Here is a 25,910-nt window from a genome sequence, read left to right as displayed (position 1 = left end):
TCCTTCCACTGAGTGAAGTGATGAATTTAATGTTTTTTTATTGCGTAGGTAGTTCGTCTGGATGATTTTAACATGGAGGGGAATTTTTGCATATTTTTAGTTTCTAATTTGCATTTGTTATGGAACTTTTTTGCACATCATTTAAGAAAAATGTTATCATTTATTAAAGTATGGATTTGTTTTGAGAAGCCAAGGGTTGGTTTATGTCTCACTTTTTGGAGAGGGGTGTTTTGACATAATACTATAATAGTCCCTTTACATATAGAGAAGTTTGTGTATAACATAGCTCCTAACTTGCATAAAAATTCTGAAGTTTAATTTTTTTATAGTTAGAAAATATTACATATTATAACTAGAGGAAAATTTTAAAATATTCAACTTAACAAAATATCTTGTAGCTTAAGCTTTATGCCAGATGAGTAGAGCATACGCTATATACTTTCACTTTTCTTAACGTTGCTAACTATATGAGTAATTAATCCTAAATAGCAGAATGTAATTTCAAAGTGTCTCTTGGCCATCAATTGAAGTATGCTCTAATTGCTTTCCTTCTCATAATTTTACTTCAGCTATATAATACTTTTATTTTCATCTTTCTGAGTAGAAATCTTTTAAGCTCTAAAGTTTTTATTCGTCAATAATCATGTTAGGTTTACCAACTGTAGTTAGGAGATCTGGAAAGTTGATATGTTAGACCTGAAGCCACAAGACTTTATAATATAAAGAAAGAATGATATTGCTCGAGCTATTTCTTAATAATAAAGTTCCATAAGCAACATGAAAGGATTACCTAGAATGAATTATTAAGTGTTGCTACATCATCTGTGTTTAACTCAACTTGATCTTCATCAACTGGCCAGATCATAACAAAATCCATTAATCATGCTAGGCTAGGAATAAATTTCTTCTAACGAGGGTTACATTTGGCTGATGCACTGAACAAAGCATCGTCTAAGGTACTTAACAAAGTTGATGAGATCTATCTTACTCATCTTGAATCTTGTCACTTCCAAAGTTAAAACACACAAGCATGACCTCTCACTAAGATGGTTACTTTAAACTTAAAGCAAACTGCATTTGGAATATGAAATTGATGAATCAGTAACGAATGCAGATTTTTTCACTTTGGGCATAATGGATCAATACAGTGCATAAATACTAACAGTCTGAAATCAATTGTTTTCCCCTTTCTGATTAAAAATTAGGAAAAATTGTGTCGAGGCCCCAAAAATTGAAAATCCAAATGACTAGGCCCTTGCATCTTTTTCGCATGTGCAAAAGCCCCAAATACATAGCTCGTGTTTCAGCCCCAATCACATGGCTAACTCAAAAGTGAGTCTCATGCTCCTCCCAAAATACCCCTCATAAAGTCCCATGTCACTATTCCCAAATTTTTTCAAGGCTGTTTGCAAAAAATTTAGGGGGTTATTTGAAAAAATTAAAGGTTATTTACAAAATTTTCAAGGGGTTATTGGCAAAATCTTTAGGAGTTTTTTTACAAAATATTCAAGGGGTTACTTGCAATTTTCAAAACTTCTAGCAGGCCATTTTACTATTTGCAGGGTGTTATTTACAATTTCTAAAACTTTAATGGGGGGTTTTGTAAAATTTTTAAAGATTATTTTGCTATTTTTATACCTTTGTGTGGCAGTTCACAGAATTTTTAGGATTTATTTGTAATTTTTGAAATTTTTAGGGGTTATTTGCAAATTTTTTAGGGGGTTATCTGCAATTTCTAAACTTTCATGGGCTTATTTATAATTTCTAGAACTTTCAGGGTTGTTTACAAATTTTGGGGTTGTTTGCAGCTTGAACCTACAGGGGCTGTTATCAAAAATTTTGAAGGGTTATTTGAAATTTCTCAAACTTTTGTTGGTATTTTGGCAAAATTTTTAAGGAGTTATTCACAATTTCTGAAATTTTTAAGAGACTACATGTAGATTTTTCATATGTTTAACATCTATTTGTTAAAGTTAACATGTAATTTATATAGTTAACATTTGTCTGTTAAAATCATTGTTTTAAATATCCCCAACATGGCCCGATATATCCCCGATATATCCTTTTACAGCGCTGCCACAACTGATATAGTCTCTAAATATCATTTACCACTTTGGCTATTTTGGGCGATATATCCCCGATATAGTCGATATATCAGCTGATATGTTGACCGATACATCCTTTTATATCGCTTGTTGTAATACAATATACTGTGTTTGACAATTTTTGGGCGACACATCATGACTTTTTCATTATATGAAATGAAAATTTGGCCTAAAAATCAGACATGTTGTAACATTGATTTGTATTTTCTTTTACAAGGTTGATTAGTAATCCTAAACATATATTATTTATATTTTATATGCTTAAATTTCATTAAGTATATTGAGATTACATTTTAGTGCGTTATACTATACATGCAAATATCCGTTATTGCATTCCAATATTTACCACATATCCCCGACATTTCCCCGATATCCACAATTTGATATGAATTTTGGCCATCCGATATTTTCCTAATATCCGATATTTAAACCCCTGGTTAAAATTCACTGCTAGCTCATATACTTAACATCTATTCGATAAAATTAACATGTAATTTATAATAGTTAACATCTATTAAAATTCACTACTATCTCATACAGTTAACACCTATTTGTTTAAGTTAACACGTAATCTATATAGTTAAATTTTGTCTATTAAAATTCACTGCTAGCTCATATATTTAATATCTATTTTTAAAACTTAACGCATAATCTATATAGTTAATAGAACTGCAAATAATCCCCTAAAAATTGTGCTAAGAAACCAATAAAAGTCTAAGAAATTGCAAATAACTCTCTAAAATTTTTGCTACCAACCCCTTCAAGTTAAAAACTTTGAAAGTTTTGAAATTGCAAGCAACTCCTGAAAGTTCTAGAAATTGTAAATAACCCCCTAGATTTTTTGCAAACAACCCCCTAAAGTTTCAAAAATTGCAAATAAATCCTAAAAATTTTGCAAACCACCCCAGAAGTATCAAACTTGCAAATAAACTCTTGAAAATTTTGCAAAAAATCCTTGAAGTTTTAGAAATTGCAAATAACCCCCAGCAAATATAGTAAAATGGCCCCATGAAGTTTTGAAAATTGCAAGTAACCCCCTAAAATTTTTGCAAACAAACTCCTAAAGATTTTGCTATTAACCACTTGAAAATTTTGCAAATAACCTTTTAAATTTTTTGCAAATAACCCCCTAACAAATTATGCAAACAGCCCCCAAAATTTTAAAGAGCATGAAACTTTTTTCTCACTTTTGAGTTGGCGATGTGATTGGGGCTGAAACAAAAAACAGTCATGTATTTGGGGCTCTTGCACATGAGAAAAAGACGCAAGGGCCTCACATGGGTTTTCAATTTCTGGGGCCTTGACACAATTTTCACTAAATAGTAGCAAGAAACCTAAGGCCTAGCAGACATCTCTCTGCCCTCCACCTTTTCACAGCAATGATCAGGCCAATCTTTAGACACATTGTTGATAGATTGCCTACAGAATTGCTAAAGGACACAGAAAGGTGGTATATTCAAGGAAGGAAAAAATATATCATGCAGGAAATTTGATTAAATTTTAAACTTTGATCATTAAAATGGTAAGAAACGCATGTCGCACAAGTGGATATGACCTGCAGATTCAGTTGAACTTAACAATTAATAAGTGCAGGCCATTAATTTCAGTGGTCAACTTTCTAGAAAGGCTTATTTTAAAATAAATTTCTAGTATTTCCAAAAAAGGAATTGCAAAAGCCATATTTTTCACAGAATCAAATTTCAGTTAACAGGTGATTCTGGGGACAGTAGTTGTTCTTTGACGTTACTCTAGTAGAAAAGGAAGATACGTGATGGAAATGCAGTGTAACGGTCATGGCTGTCTAACATAGAAGTGATAGAAGGGTAGATGAAAACTAAGATTAATTTATTTGGCTGTTTGGCACCTATAACCCCTCTCCTATTACAGGTGCCATCTTTTATTGGCCTATACATAAGCCTTTCCACCTTTCCCATAAACCTAAGAATAACAACATTTTAATGATGTATGGTCGTAGTTAAAATACCAATTTAGGTTTAGCTCCATTGGGCTTAATACAGTCTGCCTGAGTGTTATTGGCTATCAGAATTTAAATTTCCAGTAGGGAGGCCCTCCCACACTGGGCATAATATAGGACCATCCCTAATTATTAATATAAGGAAAGAAGTAGTGGATTTTAAAAACATCATCAACACAGACCACCAAAAATGCAGCTATACCATTATTTCCATTAATGTTTGAGGAGATCAAACACAAAGGATGAAGGTTGTAGATGTGTGGAATAGATTAATATCTATTATTGATTTTTATAACGTCTTGTAGCTTTGAAGACAACGTTGAGTAGAAAGCTAAAAAGCACACACACAGTGACAAAGTATATTAAAGAGGTGGATATTTGATAATTATAAAGGGAAAACAGTAGGTATCTCATCCACTGTTTCCAAGACCAAAAGAACAAAATAAACTAATAAGAACATACTTGAACTACAAAAATTATTCTCAATGAGACAACCAATGCTTTATCTGTGCAAGTTAGAAATACCTCAAGGGTCCATGGAGGATTGACCGACAAAGACAGCTCTGCTAGCTGATGTAGGTCAACATTTCTGGGAAGGAACATTACAACTTTGGAAGCAATTGTCCTTGCAATGTCAAAAAGATGTTTCCTGTGTACATGAAGCAATGTCAAAGTTAATGACACTAAACTTTAAATTTACATGAAATAGATGAGGAAGAAGCCAAACCCATCATGAGGCTTAAGCATGGTTCTGATATCATAGGATTGCACTTTACTATAGTTTGGTCCTCCCCAAGGAGGTGATAGGAAAATGACGTCACCCTGAAAATATAGGTTAGTTTACAGAATATGAAATTAGATCAGATAAATAAGCTGGTGATGGTACAAGAGAATACACAAAATCAGTAACTCTAATAAAGACAATCCCTTTTTGGATAATTTTGTGAGATGCTATAGGGATAAATTATCCAAAATTACTAGAGACGATGAGATTTAGAGTAGACTAACAATGTTATCTGTCTAGGGAGAAAATAGCGTGGAACCATGTTTCCTTAAAAGACTATGTGCTGGCCTCACACGGCTCACAAGACTGAAGTTCTTTATCAGTAAGATTCACTCAGCTAATGGTGTGCATCCAAGCTTGTAATTGCAAAAGGACCATGAGTGAACAATGGTGTTGTCTGTGCAAAAAACACTTTCTTGGAAGAGTGTTTTGAGAGAGATATAGAAGACAATGGAACTCCATGAAACTTCCCCCTTTGTAAAGAAAAGAGGAGAAGTTTTCAGTGTGTTGTCTTATGGGGTCTGGGATATCTTTACTAGATAGTCCAAATGACTTTAGAAGAACAACTAACACAAGTTACCATGTGCTAACAGAATTAACCACAGTCACAATTAGTTAAAACACTTCTGCTAATAGAACTGCTATAACAGCTAGTTGGACTGAGTTCAGTGTTAAACCCATGTTTGAATAGTGAATTGGAAAAAAGGAGCTGGTTTAGTTTAAAAAGAAGGCAACGCCACTGTGCAGTTCTCACGAGGTTTAAATGTGGCACTCATGTTGTGCCAAGACGATTCAAGCATGAATGAGCGTAGGAACCATTTCAAAGAAAATCAATAAGTTAAAACTCATTGGAGTTTTCAATATTGGAGCATTTAAAACAAATAGGTCATAACCTGATGCACACAAAATTTGAACTCTAGCATGTCCACCTACTGTTGGCTAAGGACGATGTACAATCCTCCTTTTGCACCTCGCCCTCATCTATAAAGGTGTTGGTAAAATGAAAAAGAACATCATTGTAATGTGACCATTCAGTCTAACATACTGCCATATCTTGATGCCATCTAAATGCTGATTTATTTAAATTGTAACTCGTATTATCATTGCAATGTAGACCAACCTATACATATATACATGCACAAATGGGGAAAACATCTCAACAAAAAGAAGAGGAAGCCCATAGGGGCAAACCTCTCTCCTATTTCAGTAGAAGAGGAAGTCGAAGGAAAATGAAAGACATTGGCTATCCACCAATTATACTTTTACCCATTCAGCACTTTTCATTAGTCATTACTACTGGTACATGCGATGATTCACATCTCATTCAGAGCAGCATGGAAAATATATGATCAATCATCATACCATTCTTTGCATAAATTTTTTTATCCATGAGAATCGTCGTACTATTTAGATAGGAGGGAGAGAAAAAATAAAAACCATTTATCTTTCTAGTTACATGATGGTCTATTGTCATTTTATGAATACCAACAAAACTTCCTGTTCTGCAAACTAAGACCACCTCTAAGAAGAGGTAACATTACCTTTAAGCGTGGGGCTATCTGGAAGAAGTCGCCTTGAATGAAATTTATCTTGTCACTAACTCCATAAATAGCTGCATTGTCTTGTGCGCAATCAATCTTTTGTGAATCAATGTCAACTGCAATGACGTAATTGCCCCTAATAAAAAAAAGTAAAAAAGTCAAATTTGAATAATTTATTTCCAAAAGACACCAGAAGCCTTAAAAATCAAAGTTGCCACATAAAACTACAAGCATATTTGTGTATCATAAGGCATAGTAGAAATTGTTCAGGAACATAACTTAACCTTTGAGCTGAATTTGATAAACTTCAACTCCCACATGCCCATACAAGAGAAACATAAAATAAATACTCCCACTGTTGTAAATACACACAGAAATATAATGATTGATAGGCCAAAATATTTTCAAGGGTTAATTGCACTTTACTACCCAAAAATTTCATTGATTTTGGACTTTGATACTCCGAATTTTTTTTCTCCCCCAAAAAAATACCCCAAAGTTGTTAACACGGGGTTTACCCTGTCAACGAAAAGTGAGTAAAATGATGTTAATACCCATTATCATCTTCTTCTCATCATGCTTGACCCATTCCTTAAAAATTTTAACAGAAGCCTGGGTTTACAAAACTCTCTCAAACAACCAATCGTTAATCAATCACAAAATAAATCGTCAAAAAAGATGAAATCTTGTCCAACTACAGTCCACAAAAGGATAGAAAACAAGATGGGTTCAAACTAACCATTTGCAGTTGCTCAAATGTTGCTAGAAAGAGAAACAAAACCCAGTAACAAAATCTCACAAACCCACTTCAAAGTACACTTAAATCCCACTCTCATTACATGCAAAACTCCAAAAGCTCTCTAGAGCAACCAAAAAGTGACAACCACAACAAATTTCCTGTTTCAATGGGTTTAGTGTTAAATAGATGAAGAAGGAAGAAAGGGATTGGAAGAGAATTTATTTACAAGTCCAGGTGTATAGAAGTCCACATAGTATGTTTAAAAAAAAATCAATCCTACAAGTCAAACTTAAGAAGGTTCAACATAGAATATGGAAAATAATTTCAAAGAATATATTTTCCTGTATCCTAGGTTGCATGGGTACGGGCACGGTACTGGTGTGGCTATGGGTACAAGACACGACAAATTTGTAAAAGGTAGGGTACCGGGACACAACTATATATATGCATGTTATATAGATTTATATGTACTAAAATTAATAATTTACATAAGATCAATATTGTTTTTTCATTTAAATATGATCAATGTATAAGAAATAAATGTGAAGTGTAGAATATACGCCCGAATGAATATATGCATATATCCAAGAAGTATCCAAGAGGTTTGGGTACGGGCACGGGTATGAGTGCATGTCGGGTATCATTAAGGCTTCCTACTAGAAGTACCCATAACGTAGGCTACATCAATATAGCTAAGCATCTAAATTTACAATTAAATAGAATAACAAAATCAGAAAGGACCAGTTTGAGAGTACCCACTTCATAGCAAATTGTATTGTGTTCCCACCAACTCCAGTGAAACCATCAATTATAATTCCACTATTGCAACGAGATGCGTGATGCTTTGCAATGGACTCTGGTGTAACAGAAAACCACCCTTCTTCATCCATCTTTATACCATCATCAAAACGGGAAAAAAGCAAGTACCTTTGGCACCAGTACTTAACAATATTGGCAGGGACAAAACCATCCACTTCTTGTAAGGTTAGCCCTGGGAGGAGGGGAAAAAATCAATGTTGTTGCAGAACAGTCAATTTCTGCTACCATTAATGATAACTATAGTTCCCATTAGGAAAGGCATGCAACTCACCCACTTGAACTAAGATTTGAGGGAAATATTCCCTTCTAAGTATAGAACATCGGTATTAGATTCTAAATGGTTCAAGTTTTGCCCATGGAGATTGGATAGACAGTCAAGTAAATCATCACAAATGACAATATCAAAAAAGTAAAATGACGGAGAACTAACTCTGACTTCTATCATAGTTCTCAATAACAACCCCATCGGTAATCTTCAAAAAATGTTGCAGAAAATTAGTACCTAAGACTCTATAAAAACACTATAAATGGGTTGCATGGCTTTCATTAGTAATTCCTCAATACAAACTGCTACCAAATTAGCATATAACTGACAATCTAACTACGACATCAAGGTGTAAGATAACTTAGCCAAATTAGCAGGAAGCTATCTAAAATTTTGGCCAAAATAGGCAGTAATCTTGATTGTTGTTTTGGATATTAAGGTTATACTTTATGTGAAAACTGTCTTATTACTTTGGACTTAGCAACAGGACTGCAAGATAACATAAAATTGGACATTCCATGCTACTCCGGCTCATTTGAAGCAGACAAAGATCATTTTGGCAAAAGACAACTTTTGGCATTCCACTAGGTGCACAGCTAATGCGTAAACAATACTTCACATTTTTGTAGGTTAGAACACTTCATTTCAAAATAAAAGGTGATACTTTAGTATTAGATGCACAAGATAGAGGAATTTGAGATTTTAATGGACACACTTAACGTAGTGCATCGAATTATACATCCCGTAAACCATTTAACTTAATAGAAGTACTTCAAGTTACATGAGATGTCGAATAAGAAGCATACACCTGCATGTAGATATCAAACTATTGAGGCAGCAAACATAAATTTGACATTTTCCACAGTTTCCACATGATTTTAGTTTACTAATAACAGTTATTTCTCCTAGTATTTATGATCACTGCATATATCGTGTTAGATATTCCAGTGTACATAAAACTGAGTATGATTCATCCATTATGAAGCAAGGGATGTGACGTAGCGGTGTAAATACGAAACGTGTAAAATGTCTATGCAGTTGCAAATTGTATTATGTGCTCATACAAGTGGCATATATTAAGAGCATGTTTGGCAAGTTACTTTATTTAACTTACAGGTATGTTTTTACTTATAAGGATTCAAAATTATGTTCAGTAAACCTTACTTATTTACTTATTTCTTACTTGTAAGTAGGAAAAAAATAAGTTGGGATTTCCCAACTTATTTTTTGGGCACTTGTAAGTAAGTTTACTTATTCATGTTAAAAGACTATTTTACCCTCTAACAAAATAAGTAAGTAATGAGTAACTTATAAGGCTTCATAAAATAAGTATTAGCCAAACACGCTCTAAAATGCAATAGGAGAGACTCTACCTTCCTAATTAAGATGCATATATTAAGGTTCCACAAGTCCAGACTTTGTTACGTAGTTAGGGAATAGGTACACGCTGATCTCCCTATGTCCTCGTACAAGTGACATTTATTAAGATGCAAGTATCTACGGGTAAAACTTCCTAAGCCAGATACAATACACTAATGTTATGCATTAACTTTCATATTAGTTTGGCTATTTAGGTATATATAAACACCTCATCTCTTTCATTTTTAAAACATTCCCTACAAATTGCCATATTCAGGAACTAACCCTCTAAATCAAATCATAGGAAGACCAAAAAAAAAAAAAAAAACAAAAAACAAAAAACACCACACAACAAAAAAACCAATTATTGTGTTTGATTTATGGCTTTTATGAGATGTATTTTTTTAATTATGAAGATTTGACGCATATAGATCTAAAAAAAATTAAAAATACAATGGCAGTAAACAAAGAAAAGAATGTTTTCCTCTTATTCTCAAATAATAACAAAGATCAAAGTTTACAGAAGCCTTATGATTTGGAGGCTTTATTTAAATATGAAGATTTGGAGTATTTTTCCAAACATAAAAAGTTTGGCCATATATTTAAAAAGCTTTAGTTACTTTGATCTCATTCTTACTTGTTAGTTGAGTATCCTAGCTTGTGGAATTGCCCAATACTATTAGACCAATGTTTAGAAAAACGATAACGCATAATGCAACGCTCTACCTCCGGTTAAGGTTAAATGCAAAAAATGCAAAAAATACAAAATAATTTAAAGCATAACATAGGTTACATGTTTCATATTGATTTAAATATTTAATAAATAATAATATTCACAATGATTTAATAAATAGAATCATATCGGTTTTTAGATAAAACATCACAATTATCAAATATATCACCACAATTTATCAACAAAATACATCATAAATGCTTAATAACCGGTCCAAAAGCACATGCACATCAACTTTAAAACAAAAAAAATAAAAATAAAAAACACTCTCAAGTCATAAATAATGATAAAAAATACGATAATGTATAACTTAAGCTAATGACTCTCGATAGCTTAAAGCACACTGCATAACATAGCTTATCTTTTGTTCTAATTGTTTAATTTAAAAATATAGAAGATTTTTATAATAATTTTACGAATTAGGAACAAACTTTCAAAATACAAAATGTATTTTAATAAAAGTTCTTCAATTTAATACAAGCTATACAGATTTCTAGCAGGTATTAAATGGAATATCCAATTATATAATCACACATTTTCATCTTGTTCATAATTTCATATTTATTTTATAACTTTTACATGAAAACCACCTTAACTTTTACTCAAATTGATACTCACCGTCTTTACTTTTTTTATTGAAACCACCTAAACTTGCTTACATGTTTTTAAAGTCACACATTTTCCACTATCCAGCTAAAAAATACCTGATTTGCCCATTTTACCCTCAACCATTTTCTCTCCTCTCCACCTTCTCCCTTCCCACTCCTCCATCATTTTACCCTCCACCTTTCCATTTTACCCTCAACCATTTTCTCTTCTCTCCTTCACCTCCTTTTCCACCAAACTCTCCCTCTTCTCCTCTCCCTCCCCTTCATCTTTTGACTCCTCATCACTCATCCTCCCCCACTCCCCACACCAAAAACCCCCATGTTTGCAAAGTCACACATTTTTCACTATTCAGCTAAAAAAGACCCGATTTGCCCATTTACCATTTTCTCTTCTCTCCACCTTCTCCCTTCCCACTCCTCTCCCCCTCCTCGTCATCCTCCACCTCCTCCATTACCTTCCCTTTTTTCCTCCACCAAACTCTCCCTCTTGTTCTCCTCTCCCTTCCCTCCCTCATTTGACTCCTCAGCCCTCATCCTCTTCCCCCACCCCCACCCTCCCCTCCACCTTCTCCACTACCTTTCCCCTCTTCCTCCACCAAAATCTCCCTCTTCTTCTCTACCTCCCCTCCCTCCCTTACCTCCTCAGCCCTCCTCCCCACCTTCAAACTCTCCCTCTCCTTTTCCCCTCCATTGTCCACCTCATCCTCTCCTTCTTCCTCTGCCAATTCGACGAATTGTCCTAAAGAAACTTACCCCTCAACTGCCTTGAGTTCATTAGGGCGGTGATTATGAGGAGAGAGGTGAAGGGGAGCAAGAAGATGTATGAGGTAAGATGTAGGAGGTAAGGTGAGAGGGGTATAATGGAGGAAGAGGAGAAGAGGGGTTGAGAGAGGAGAAGAGTGATGAGGGTATTTGTGGAATTCTACAAAAAATATGAATAGAAATCATCAGGATGTGTGACATTGCAAACATGTAAGCAAGTTTATGTGGTTCCTATAAAAAAGGTAAAGGTGGTAAGTATTAATTTGGGTAAAAGTTAATACGGTTTTTATGTAAAAAAACCCTTTTATTTTATTAGTCACACTCGTACTTTCACAATCACATAATAATATCACCAAAATAAGCCATGAAGGCTTAACAAACAGTTCAAAAGTAATTACATAATTACTTCAAGTTTTAAGAAAGGAAATACTTTGGAAAAACATAAGTTATATTGAAATAATGCATGTCATAGTCAAATAACGCATGTTGTATGGTAACTAACATAGAGTTATGACATGTATATGGCATGTCCAAGTTATTTCCAAGGTTGCTGATAGCGGATCGCGTCGCGTCGCGACGAGGTACTGCTAAGGCTATATCGGGCTATTGCGGCGAAATCGCGGCAAATAGCGCACAGTCAAATAGCGGTCAAATTTAAATATATTTAAATATCCTAAATAATAAGAAAATTCATAAAAAACATCTAAAATTTCAATTAGTTGTAAATTTCTTGTATTATCAGTAAATAACAATTAGTAGGCTTGTTGTATGAATGAAACTATGAAGAAAGTCAAAAAATATAGCATCATAATATGTGTGATAGCGGGTTTAGCCGCTTTTAACCGCGAAAATCCGCTTTAAACCGCGAAAATCCGCTTTTAACCGTGAAAACCAGCTTTTAACCCGCTAAAATCCGCTTTTACGCGCTATTCGAATGAATAGCGGATTTCCCGCTTAAGCCAGCCGCGAAACCCCTACGCGTAGCGCTGAAGGGCCGCGACCGCTATTCGCGCCACTATAGCCCCGCTATTGGCCGCTATTTACAACACTGGTTATTTCAGAAGGTTATGTAAAGTTCTTCAAGGTATGGTAGGTTCATAACAGAAAATAGCAAGTATGTGATGGGTTTTTTTTAATAATGTGTCAGACAAGTTGAAATCTGTAGCATTTCCTCCTCATTGTCATATATTCTAATAAAATTGCCACCCCATTCATTTGTATGTTGTACTTTGTCTTTTTTAACATTCTTCATTTCTTTCATAACCTTTATCAGTTTTCCATATACTTCTATTTTTTTCTGCATTCACATTATGTAGTATTGGCTGAATTGCCTCCATGATTGACATATCTTTAATTAAACACCAAAAGCATAGTTGAAATCAAATTGGTGTTTAACGTTATACTCTTAACATGTGAAAAGACCCTTTCCATGGCTTAGAAGCTGGACTAATTTATCCAGTGATACCTTTTCTGTAGATCCACTTTATCCTCGATTGATGGGATTTGAAAATGCGTTGCTCTAATACCATTGTAAAGTCTCTTCCACTTCAACAAAACTTGAACTTGCAATGACGGTCGACAGTTATAATTTTATACACTAACAAATAGAAAGATGGTGTTGAGACAGAATGTTGGGTTTCTATTTTAGCTTTTTCTTTTCTATTAAATTATTTCTTTAACTTCATAGCCTTGCCTAATTTGAAAATGGATATATTTAGCCTTAAATTTGTGAAGAAGTACTCAATACACGTTAGCAGGCAGATCAATCATATAGATTGCTTGGTAAATTTTTTACAAAAAAGTTTAGATGCCGTATATACCTATGTTAGGGGTCAGATTTTATGTATTGCTTTCAAGAGTAGTTCAGGTATCAAATTATCCTTAGTGAAAAAAGACCATTAGAATATTTATCTGTACAAGAAATGATAAGTTTAAACACATTCCTATATAAGAAGCAAGATATATTAAGCTATCTTACAGAAAGTAGAACAGAAAAAAAAACCATTCCTTCTGTAATGACATAAAAAATATATAAGAGTTTAGCACATATAAATGGTTGTATCTTATTATATTGTTAGAAACATTAATTTTGAACTTCAGATTCGTGACATCTCTATATAAGTATGTATTCATATACACTCTCTGGTTATAATATATACAACTGTCATGTCATTGTGTCCTGGTGCTACTGTTTCCAGAGTTGCTAATCCATAAGTGTGCTTTTTAGAAGGGTGTTATGCTAGTGAAAATGAATAACTACTTCAGGGTTGGAAATACTGATACAAGAGATGAATACATCCATAACTAAAATAATTAGTTATGCCACTTGAACTGAATGCATCAACTTCAGTTGAACAGAGTGCACCACCGAAGACATGGGTTGACTTAACGACTTTTGAGTAAGTGTATGCATACTTTTGTTGTTAATCAAGTCTTCTCAGCCATGAAATGATTAATTCTGCATAATCTAATGAATACTATGTCATAAATCATCAGAATCTTCTCTTTATGGTTGTTGAGATTTTCTTGAGTATAGGACTCATATAATAAGTAAAAAAGACTTGAACAGCAGTAGAGAAACGAAGGTGGAGTAAAAAAGGAAAGCCAAGATAAACGAATAAAATAATAAGACAGGGAGAAAAGTGAAAAGAAAATAGGAGAATGAAAAAGGGAAAGCGAAAAGACAGGTTCAACTTCACATACAGTGGACAAATGTTCTAGATTGGAGAACATTAGCAGAAAGCTATAAACATGACCGCTAGTAAGTGTGTTCTCCTTTTAGTATTACAAAAATGTGTGCAAGTGGAATGTGTAAGCAACAAAGGATTTTACATGACACACGATAAATTTGCTTATCAACATGTAGTAGTTGATGTTCCAGGTTTTTACATGAGTATTTATACGGCATGAACACAGCCCATTACATGACTTATGTCAGTTTATTTAAGCTATATTTGTGTCCAATGTATGTGAAAAAAATAAGTAAACTATGAAGCACAAAACCACGATTCATTACCCTATCAAAAACCCAAGCAACCATTGCCCACCTTCTAAGTGTTCATGTTCACATCTTCTAAGAGTTCGTTCACCTTTGACTATAATTAATAGCTGTCCTTCATACTAAGTAAGAAGGGAAAAAATGCACAAAGATAAAGTAAATAAAAGCATACAAGACCTTATGAACCAGTATTCATAGAAAATAGTATTTTCTTACGTGACTGGAGCTTCCGTTCTCTCTTCTTCTTCTTCTTCTTCTTCTTCTTTCCACATACTTCGTGATAACCATCCAACTCATACATCGAAGTCAAGCCTATGCTTGGAAAATCACCCCCATTTTCACCATTAGCTCCTTCATTTTCTGTGTCAACCCAACTGCCACGACAGCAGATGTTAAAGAGAAATCATCAGATCCAAATCAAAGGGGGAAAAAAAGAAAAACACAAAAATTTGTACCTGTTGCCTACAGTAAGTTCAAATGCCATATCCAGCACACTGCACGTCTCCGAATTCATACAGTTCTCTTGTTTCTCCTGGTATTCATCAACATCAAGTTCATCTGTTTCATAATTTACACTATCATCATTAGTGTGTTATTTCTCGATGTATGTGGAAAAAAAATGCCGAGAATGAACATTACTAGAAAAGGATTTGTTCAAGCAAGTGAAAAAAAACACGCATGTCTATCATTGTACTTATAAAGTTAAGTATAGAATAAAGCAAGCAAAAAGTTTGAGTATGACCTGTTGAATGATTTGGAGGTGTATGAAGCAAAACATGCTTATCAGCAGTTTCCTTGACAATTTCATGTCCATCTGAACATGCAGTAATATCACCATTCATCCTGCATGAGATTATTTCTGCAGATAAATAATGTAAATATTTAGATCTTCTTTTATTGGAACAAACTAGTTCTGTCATGTGAGCTATGCAAATATATATCTTGAAGGGCATCATGGGCAAAACTCAGTACCAGGATGCTCTTCAGCCTCATCACTGGACAGGTCACTTGAATTAGGTATATTGGAGCACAGTGCAAAATGTTCCAAGCCTGGAGGAGGATACCAGGTAGACTCCTGTGATTGAAAATTGTAGAAGTAATTCCTCTTGTAGAAAGAATCCCAAATGACTCTCCAGTCACCAAATTCATAGCATGGAAAGTTGTCAGGACACTCTGCAAAATGATGACCAGCTGATGCACCAGAGCAAGATGACTCTATTGTAGTAGGACATGAATTCAAATTTTTATTGTCATCATGTGTGTCTCCAATAATACAACATGATGTAGCCGGACATTCCACATAGTTGTCAAGAACATTTTTCTGAAACAATTCCTCTTTGTGAGCTCCTGATTTGACATATTCATGATCATTCCCATGGAAGTTTTCAGGGCCTGAACTTAACTCCAAAACTTCAGTACTCGTTTCCATTTCTATATCAAAGCATGACAACTCATGTTGGATACAGCTTCTCATAATCACAGGAGTCTCATCATCACCAACTTGTTTCTCAATGATGTCAGAAAGTATACTAGCAGTTGTGTTTACTGATTCTCTATCCACAGAACCTCTACATCGATCTCTGTAATCATCATGATAGGTGTCTCCAGTGGTTGCTTCTGTGGCCTTAACAATATCACAAAAAGGTATGTTTGTGCTATCATGCAGAACTCTTGATGATGAATTATCCTCCGATAGGCAACTTCGTGTCGCAACAAGGACTCTATATTCTATATCTTTATTGGTGGACACAGATTTCTCCTGTATTCCCTTCCTTTTTGTAGTTTTGGCAGCTACATTATTTTTCTGATATCAGGCAAAAGGTTATGCCATAAGTACTTAAATAAAGAAAACATGCAAATTAAATATCAGAAACTTTTACAAGAAACTCTAAATATTATGTGGAGACTTGAGAAGTTGTATGGTTATCTATCTGCAGCTACTACTTGCCTTCTTACTAGTGCTGAAAGAAATGGGGAGCCCCAGAGCATCCATCTGCTTTGCTAACCCAAAATCTTCCACAGATGTATAATCTGTGAAGCTCATGACACAAGAGCCATTAAAACTGGAGTCTTCTGGTAAAACAATATTTGAAATACAATCTTCTTACAGTAAGTAACAACGAAAGTATAATTAGTTGATGATAGGAATGGATTAGTAGCAGAAACATGACTTTTTTTAGATCAAACAAGGTTAACGTACTGCTAGACTAGAGCGCCAAACAATAGGGCCCTTTTGTTAAATTAGCAACATGTTGAATTGTTAAAAGTAAATAACAAATAGGGGGGAAATCCATGATGACTAATTTCTGACAAATTCTTTTCATATTAAGTACATGTGCAAATGCTTGTGCACTTAATTAACTAAAACATGTTATGCATATAGAATTTTTCTCTTTGCCAAAGTAATTTCAGTATAGTAAAGTCTTTTGAATGATCAATCTAACTTGGAGAAATAAATAAATAAAATTTAGACAAGCAATTTTAGGGTTTCTCATTAACTGTTGTTTATGTGAAGCAAAAATCCTAATAATATCAAGAGGGTTAAGGATTAATATATTTGATCCAAGTTAACAGTTCAGTTTTCATTATGAACTATGGATGAAAAGCTGTATAATTAAAAGGATGCACAAAATAAAGAGGGCAACCTCATTTGATATGGTAACTATAAGGGATTATACCATATACAGTAAAGGGATTGATCCAATCTATCACTCTGATCTGTTAACAATTGATTTTTTTTATTTCCCCCATAACTACATTAAATCAATTTTTTTATGCTTGACACGATCATCAACGAATATTGACAATGTCAGTCAGTTTCAGTAAGTTTCGGCTGACAATGTCAGTCAGTTTCAGTAAGTTTCGGCTGGAAGGGATCCATATGCTCCAAATCTGATACGATACAGCTAACATGCAACAGTGCCTAACTAATCTTTAAGACCTTGTTTGATTCTTTGTGCTGGGAGGAAAAACCTACGATTTTAATGTTACTGCAGTTTTTCTTTTGGTCACTAAATTGAGCTTGATGCTCGAACCATAACACAACTTATTTATCAGTTAAATCCAGCTGACCCCATTGTGACCTGTACTCTGTTGGTCATATGTGATAGCTGCTTTCAAGTTCGGTTGTGTTTGCGAGTAGGATCAACATTTTTTTTCCTTTTCCTTTTTCCTTCTTTTTTTTGGGTAAGAAAAAAGAAGGGCCCCTCCCGGGAATTAGATAATATATAAAAGAAAATATAAAAAATAGGGCCTCCCCAAGGGTAGTAAAACTCTTACATACCCAAGGTAGCAATGCCAGCACAAGGACAAGGCCCCTTAGCCGACAACAACAAAAAGACATAATACCAAACTAGCATATCCACGAAAACACTAATGAGAGCTCCTAACAAAAGTTTGCCTCTTAGGATGAACATTGCCACCCTAGCATGCATATCACGAGTAGGATCAACATTAATGAGTAGGGTCAACATTGCTATCCTAGCATATGTATCACGAGTAGGATCAACATTAATGAGTAGGGTCAACATTGCTATCCTAGCATATGTATCACGAGTTTACGCATACATGTTCAAGGTTACTTCAGCGTCAAGACTTATGGAAATAAAACAAGGAACTATATTGTAAAATATAAGTTACTTTTCATTTGTGTAATACAACGTGTATTTACTTTCCTTCTTAGAATGCCAGCTAAGAAATAAACATGAACAGACCATGTTGATTCCTACAAGTTTTATGCCAAACAGAGGTTCCAAGAAGACAAGATATCCTGAATGAGTAGATTAGAAAGATTTAGCGTATCTATGTACATCTTTGTACTATAAGGTTCCAAAGAGCATCAAGAGATGCCTTACTTCCTCTTTCCAAATTCCAACTAGTCTAGCATGGACTTTTTAATGAGTCCACCATTAGTATCTGAAGCAGAAGCTAGTACGTTAAGGATTCAAAGTCAACATAAACTACATCATCTCCATATGACTGGGGGAGTAAGGCTTTCTCTTGCAAGAAACTAGTGAAACTGCTAGAAACCAAGAAAGTAAGTTTTCTCTGATTCCTCACAAATTGTTCAAAGCCATCTTTTTGTGGTTTCAAAAAGTTGTTTGGCTTAAAGACACTAAAGACTGGAAACCATGGCTTTTAACCCATGTGGAAATAATCCAATATAATAAATGTGCAGTGGGTTTGTAGTCTTTAACAACTTGGATTTATGCCTTTTCTTCTAGAATTCAAAATAGACACTTATCCTATGTTACATGTGGAGGCCCGCCATTTTGGAAACTAACAGAATGTGAACTTCCAGAAACAAAAACTGAAAGGAAACTCAACTCTGATTAATTTTCATGTTTCTAGTTGGTCCATTAACCCAAGAAATCCTTACCTTATGGCTCATAAATCAATAGGTTCATGCTCAAAGCCAAGTTTACGATCTTTTTATGCTAGAAAACAGATACATGACTGTAAGAAATGACATAAGGCTATGCTGGAGAACAGATACATGAGTGCGAGACATGGCATAAGGGACAGAACGTATTACTCCATTGTGACATGTATTTCACCAAGTATTGTTGAACAAGCATTGTAGTACAAAAAAATGACTTTTGTGTGCCAACACTGACTCGTAAGCAAATAGTTCTGGTCAAGGTCCCAACCAATTCTTTGATGCCAAAACATGAAAGAGGAAACACTTGAGCATTAGCAATCGAGATATACATGAGTGAGGGAGAGGAGAAAAAATACTCGGGCAAAATTTTGGGTGTATCTTCATTCACCAAGAACGCATTCAATTGTTATCGAGAAAGTCAAAAGATCTGTCAGAACTATAGTAAGTCTTTGTCAAGCTTTTACTAGTGCTCTCCCCTGCTACCTACCTTATCAAAGTTTGTTTGTATGTCAATGTGATAGTTCTTCACTTCTGCTAATGCAACTGCAAGTAAGTCTCGTGTACAACAATTTGCATACTTTGTTTGTGATTAAGAGGATAAAAGACATTATTCACTGTGATCATCTTCTTACTGTGCATCATGATCAGAGTACGATATTTGATGCTTTTGTGCCAAGAAAATACTTGGGTGTGCACATATGGTCTTGTTGATGTCCTAAATAACTTCATGCCAACACTATCCAACATAAAAGAAGAAACGCCAGAATTCAAGCTGCAAAGATTAAATTAAGAAACATGACCTTACGTGGATTGTATTTCCATTATCAATGAATGCATCGATTGCCATTGAGAAAGTCTTAAGGTTCTAATAAAATGAGAATAAGTATTTATAAGGTTTTGGTTACAGTCCTCCATTATTTTGTTAGGTTCCGTTAAAAAGAGAACAAAGAACTATATACTGAAACCAGGTTTTTGCATATTCCTCCCTGCTGCTAATGCAACTGCAAGAAAGGTTGATGCACAATGGTTGATAATATTTGTGTTGGCTTCATCAAGACTTGGTTCCAGAACATATGATTCAATGTCTTCCCTGGTAATGAGCAAGGTACAGAGTTATTTCATCATGCTTATCATGCCACAACCATTTCAATAAAGTTATATAATCTTCTACCAGCCTCAGAAATTTTAACTCTATAAGAACATTATGCTAAGAAAAAGAACATTTATATTACTGTTCATGACTGAAATCAACTGATTATATTTGGGTCACATAACAAACATCAGACTGAAATCCGCTTTTTAAGCATATGTAAATTAAGGATAGAGGAAGGAGAAAACAAAAACATCAAGATTGGTATACTTGCTATATAGACATGTTGTATACCGATAATTGCAACAACTTGGATAGCACAAGCATTAGATAGCACATTTATGCAAATTATGACAAAATAACGCAAAAGAGTTCATATATTTCACTTCTTTTTATTTATAAAAAAATTAAGGGCAACAGAGCTTCACATATATTTATTTTTCAAGAGAACAATGACATCATGGTTCAGAAAACCAATTAGGCAAAGAACATAAGATCAAAGAACAACAGGCTTACCATCTGTGTGGTTAATGCCTGAATTGGTATCAGCAGTGGCACAGGAAATCTGCATGATTTTGAAACACAATTTTACTAGGATTATTAGCACAACAAACAAAAACTGATCAAATAACTTTTTGAGGAAATAACTAAATAAAACTGAAGTTGAATAGACATTTTTATGTTGCCAGTGTCTGATGGCTGCATCCAAAGAGATCTTATGTTTATAGAAAAGAAAAGAATCAAACTAAATTTAGACAAGGAAGTATCAGCAATCACTCTTAGGCATTAATAGAACTCTGCTGATATCCGATTTATACAATGATAATTAGCTGGTATATATGACCCGTTTTTGAAGACTGAATAAGTCAACATCTCATCACCCTATTCATTGACATGACACATTTGAAAAACAAATAAGACTGTAATCTCATGATTCTCATCCTACAGCTGAATATAAACGCAGGAGTAGATTTTAAGGAAGAAAAACACAAGAATCTGACACGGTCCTTCCATCTCGTACTTTAAGGTTTTTAAGCCAACTAAGAAAATCCAATAAAAGATGATATCAACTTGATTCTCACTCCAGTTTACTGACAGATTGGATCATACAAAGGATTTACCTAGTCAACTAGGCCAGTGAGTAGTCTAGAATATGCAGGAATCAAATTCTCTGCACAGCAAGATCTACAACTCATTCATGAAAGTGGAAGATGACATCTGATCCATGTAAAACCATTATAGGGTTTGGTCGGATGATATGCCTTCCTTACAAAGGTTTGGTTCTTCTCTTTCATTCATAAAGGCATATAGAGGTCTTTCATCTGAAGGAGAACCTGCAGTTCCAGCGTTAGGTTTCTTAACATGCTTGTCTCTGAATTTTCACTTTGCTAATTAGTCTGAATTCTGCTTCCCTCTTTGTTCTATACTTTTACTAGATTAATTCTTTAATTTCATCTTGTATGTCTGTCCTAGGCTCCTAGCTTATTCAATAAGCTCTTTACAAACAATTGCTGCAGTTTTCAGGCCAGGAAACAGCAGTTGTACTTTTCACCTAGAATAATCAGTTTGATAGCACTAAAAAGTGAGGAGTATTCCTCGAGCTGAAGTTCTTAGTCATTCTCCTTTTCATTTTATGTGCATGAAACAATAGGTATGTAAGTGCCAGCTTATTTTGCTAAGTAACTACCAAGAGATTGGCTAGTAGTAAGGCCTACCTTGCTACTTTTATGGGAGTAGGTGGATCTCACAAATCCTGTATCTTGATAACTCGTTTTGTAAAGTGAGGCAGCAGCTCATATCCAGATTTTGGTGTTAAATTTATTTCTTCTATGCTTGTTTCATTTTGTATTTACTTTTCAGCTTCAAATGCCTCTCTAGTTGAGGAAAATTCCTAAGAAACGTATAGATTGTCTATTGCTTTAGCAGTTGAAGCTGATGGTCTCTATGCCTTTCCCTTTTTTTCAACCATGTAATAACACCTGTGAATAATCTAATTATTCGTCCATGAAAACTTGGAATTACAAGTGAAGTTTTCACTATCATTACCTTTCAACTGATACTGAATGAAATATTCATCAATGAGAAATCAAATAGAATATATAATTGCCTAGCCTGTTTACTAACTCTCACACAGATACATGTATGCATTCCAACTTTATTTTTCTTGACTAAGAACTTACACTAGACCTACATCATGATGCAATTTGAACAGTTCAGCCTCAAGTAACTCTAAACTGTGTTATTTATCTCCGAAATCTGAATCTTAGGATATGTTTGGCAATTCACTGAAAATGGGCCAAGGTTGGCCCTAGACCTGGTTCTAAATAAAACCAGCCTGTTCCGCAACTAAACCTGCTTAAACCCCCAAAATTGAGCTACAACAAACAAGCTCATTGTTGACCCAGTTTTTACCAATCAAAGAAATGCTCTATAACTGGACCAGGTTTAAACATGGCCCAGTTTTAAGAAGTTGCCAAACTAACACTAAGCTTCCAATCCCATCTATGTGACTATGTCTATTTAAGGAAAACACATATGATTAACTGATAAGATTACATCAGTTATAGAAATATGCAACTTGTCTGTCGAAATTTTGAATATGCGTCAAACTGCACAAATGGAAGCGTCTGAAGAAGGCATTGAGGTTATTTGAGTGCTTCAGAAATAACACTACCACAAAGAAGCATACAATATGTGATGTGATTGGATCACATAAATTTGGCTAAAACTCAAGGTAAGAGGTTTACAATGCATAGTTATAGGGAACGTGCAGGATGACATTAGACATGGGTTTAGGTGGGATTGCAGAGACAGAAGTTTTTTTGTGGCCTTAATCTATCATAAAGGCTATGAAACTTAACTAGGGGTTTGCTTCAAGTGAATAAATTACTCAAATTTTCTCTTGGTGAGTAAGAAAGAAAGAAATGGAAAAAGAATGAGAGAAAAGGAACAAGCAAAGAAAGAATATGTTAAATTATTAGGGGTTTGATTCACTCCGTACTGCTGATATAGTGTTATTTATCCTTATATTATTAAAATTTGGGTTAATTACAGAAAACCCCTAAGAACTTTTGGGGAGTTGCAGTAAACCCCCATCAACTTTTTTTATTAGACTAAACCCCCCTGAACTTTAGGAGTTCTTGCACAAACCCACATGAACTATTTTATTTCACTAAATCTTACCTAAAAATTTATTATTTAATCCTCATATTAGCACCATCAACTTTAACATGTAGCTGCTAAGCAAAAGACGAAAAATGACGAAAAATTCCTTCTTAGTCCCAACAAAACCCTTTTATTAAAAAAGAAAAATAGGCAATTTTTTTAGTCTAAGAAATTATTTTCATCTTTTTTTGGCACACACTTGCCACATGAGATGTTAGAATCGATGGTGCTGATTTGAAGATTAAATAAAAAAAAATTCATGTGAATTTTAGTGAAATTAAACAATTCATGGTGGTTATGTGCAACAACTCCTAAAGTTCAGGGAGTTTAATGTAATAAAAAAAGTTCATGGGGGTTTTCTATAATTAACCCTTAAATTTTTATAATCAATTTCCTTAACAAGCCGTTTGAAAAATGCTTCACTTGAACACAATATGCAAGTTAAAAACTGACAGTAGTGCAGCAGCTGCAGCTTTAGACAGCTCGGGCAACAGGGCAAAGATGAATAACTTTTGTCAGCGTTCCAATTATTAAATAGTATAGAAGAAAAAATGGGGTAAAAGAGTAAAATGAATCCTGAACAATTAGAAATTGCAATGGTGTTGAATCAAGCAGCATATTGTTCATGGTTGGTTATTTAGCTCATAGAACTTAGGGCGGAAGTGAAAGGATGCTATAAAACTTAAAATTTCACATTTTGAACAATTATCGGTGATTTCTGATAGCCCTTATGGAGATAGAAATTATACATCCTCTAAGGTGAGCATCTCCAAGAGTGATCTTAGGTTTTTCCTATTTTTGAGGAGCAAATCTCTTATCCTAGAAAATAAGAAGCTAAATAAGGAGTAATAAGTGCTCCAACAATGCTCTCCAAATGGCTCCCTATCTCATGTACTAGACTAAATATAGGTAGTAGGAGGGGGGAAAAGTTGCTCCAACAATGCTCCCTATGTTAAAACTAAATATAGGGAGTCACTTTGTTATCCTTGATTTGGAATACAAAATCTTAGAGCATCTCCAACAGCCTTCCTATCCCATGTCCTAAACTAAATATAAGGAGTAGGAGGGGGGGAAATTACTCCAACAGGTTCCATATGTTGGAGACTAAATATAGGGAATAAGATTTGGTATTCCAAATCAAGGATAACAAAGTGACTCCCTATATTTAGTCTCAACATAGGGAGCATTGTGGGAGAAACTTTTTACCACTCCTACTCCCTATATTTAGTCTAGGACATGAGATAGAGATCAATTTGGAGAGCATTGTTGGAGCACTTACTCATTATTTGGCTCCATATTTCCTAGGATGAGAGATTTACTCCTCAAATATAGGAAAAACCTAAGATCACTCTTGGAGATGCTCTTATTCCCTATATTTAGTCTCCAACATAGGAAGCCTGTTGGATAACCTTTTCCCCCTCCTACTCCCTATATTTAGTCTAGGACATGAGATAGGAAGGCTGTTGGAGATGCTCTAAAAATTCAATTTTTATGATATCAGATCCAAAACAAGAAATAGGGAAGTGACAATCTTCATTTGAAGCTCAAGATCTCATAACTAGGAAATGACTATTTACTTGAAAGGAATACAACACCAAACTTTTAAAAAATAAAATATAGAACTAAATAGACATTTAGGAAAATATTATGATTTGAGGTAAATTACAAAATTGAAATTTCACATGTATTAACAAAACTTACAGCAGGTTCTTCTTCAATCACATTATGAAGGTGAACAGAAGCATCGGGTATGGTACCCATTCCATCATCCCTGTTTCAATGATAACAGCTTAAGTAAAGTACAAAACCAATAAATAAATAAATAATTTGAGAAGAAAAAGTGAAGCTAGGGTTTTAGAACGAAAGCTCACCATAAGAAGACCTCGGTGATCTTGAAGAGAGAGCCAAGGGCTTCGATGGTGGCCGATTCCGCTACCGACTCGGTACTGGCCATCGACGTCGCTGCGCCGCCGATTCCGCTACCGACTCGGTACTGGCCATCGACGTCGCTGCGCCGGTTTTGACGGGAGGAAGGGGGAGAGTCGTGTGAAAACTAGGTTCGGCTTCAGTGTGCAGTGGGGAGCAGGGAGGGTACCCCACCCATTGGCCCACCCGGGTTTGTGCTTGGTTCCTTGAGAAACAGCAATAATTTACAAAAGAAAAATAATTATAAATATTTTACCGGACAAATTTTTAAAATAGACCTATTTTAATATTTATTTACAAAAATAAACCTATTTTAATTTTATTTATAAAAATAGACCATTGACGAATCTGCATTGATTTTAAAATATATATATAGTTTATTAATAAGCCAGGGTCGGCAACCCCGCTTAATCATTGAAGGTAATTAAGTCCTTGGTTCACGGATCACATCTATTTTTGAACTAAATTCTGAATAGCCATGATTGCCAAACAATGACATTCTAAACTTTGATATTCTAATTAAGCGGGTTTGGCAAGCCCGTCTAATTAGTAAAGTTTATGTTTTTTTAATTGACTTGGTTTCACCCAACAATGCTGAAGTGGTTAAAACAGGGTCTATTTTTGTAAATAAAATTGAAGTGAGTTTTTTTGCGAATAAAT

General features: G+C 34.5%; 1 protein-coding gene across 4 annotated transcripts in view; it reads right to left on the bottom strand.

Annotated features, from left to right (window-relative positions):
- The window catches only part of LOC109850335, a 28,674-nt gene extending 3,230 nt beyond the window's left edge, over positions 1–25,444 (bottom strand). Inside the window, exons 1-13 of one of the 4 annotated variants that reach the window (XM_020420341.1) lie at positions 25,342–25,444; positions 25,196–25,294; positions 25,026–25,095; positions 20,676–20,724; positions 16,637–16,776; positions 15,661–16,492; positions 15,431–15,547; positions 15,144–15,246; positions 14,905–15,062; positions 7,904–8,135; positions 6,406–6,541; positions 4,808–4,902; positions 4,606–4,729 (exon numbers count right to left, since the gene is read on the bottom strand). In XM_020420341.1, coding sequence (XP_020275930.1) covers positions 4,606–4,729; positions 4,808–4,902; positions 6,406–6,541; positions 7,904–8,135; positions 14,905–15,062; positions 15,144–15,246; positions 15,431–15,547; positions 15,661–16,492; positions 16,637–16,776; positions 20,676–20,724; positions 25,026–25,095; positions 25,196–25,278 — 2,139 coding nt within the window. In that variant the 5' untranslated portion in view covers positions 25,279–25,294; positions 25,342–25,444. Of the gene's footprint in view, positions 1–4,605; positions 4,730–4,807; positions 4,903–6,405; positions 6,542–7,903; positions 8,136–14,904; positions 15,063–15,143; positions 15,247–15,430; positions 15,548–15,660; positions 16,493–16,636; positions 20,160–20,675; positions 20,725–25,025; positions 25,096–25,195; positions 25,295–25,341 lie in introns of those variants that run through there. The other 3 variants (XM_020420342.1, XM_020420343.1, XM_020420344.1) reach the window with 3 other exon arrangements.

The sequence above is a fragment of the Asparagus officinalis genome, chromosome 7, assembly GCF_001876935.1.
Source record: "Asparagus officinalis chromosome 7, Aspof.V1, whole genome shotgun sequence".
NCBI classification, from domain to species: Eukaryota; Viridiplantae; Streptophyta; class Magnoliopsida; order Asparagales; family Asparagaceae; genus Asparagus; species Asparagus officinalis.
This window is presented reverse-complemented; position numbering and strand designations above follow the sequence as displayed.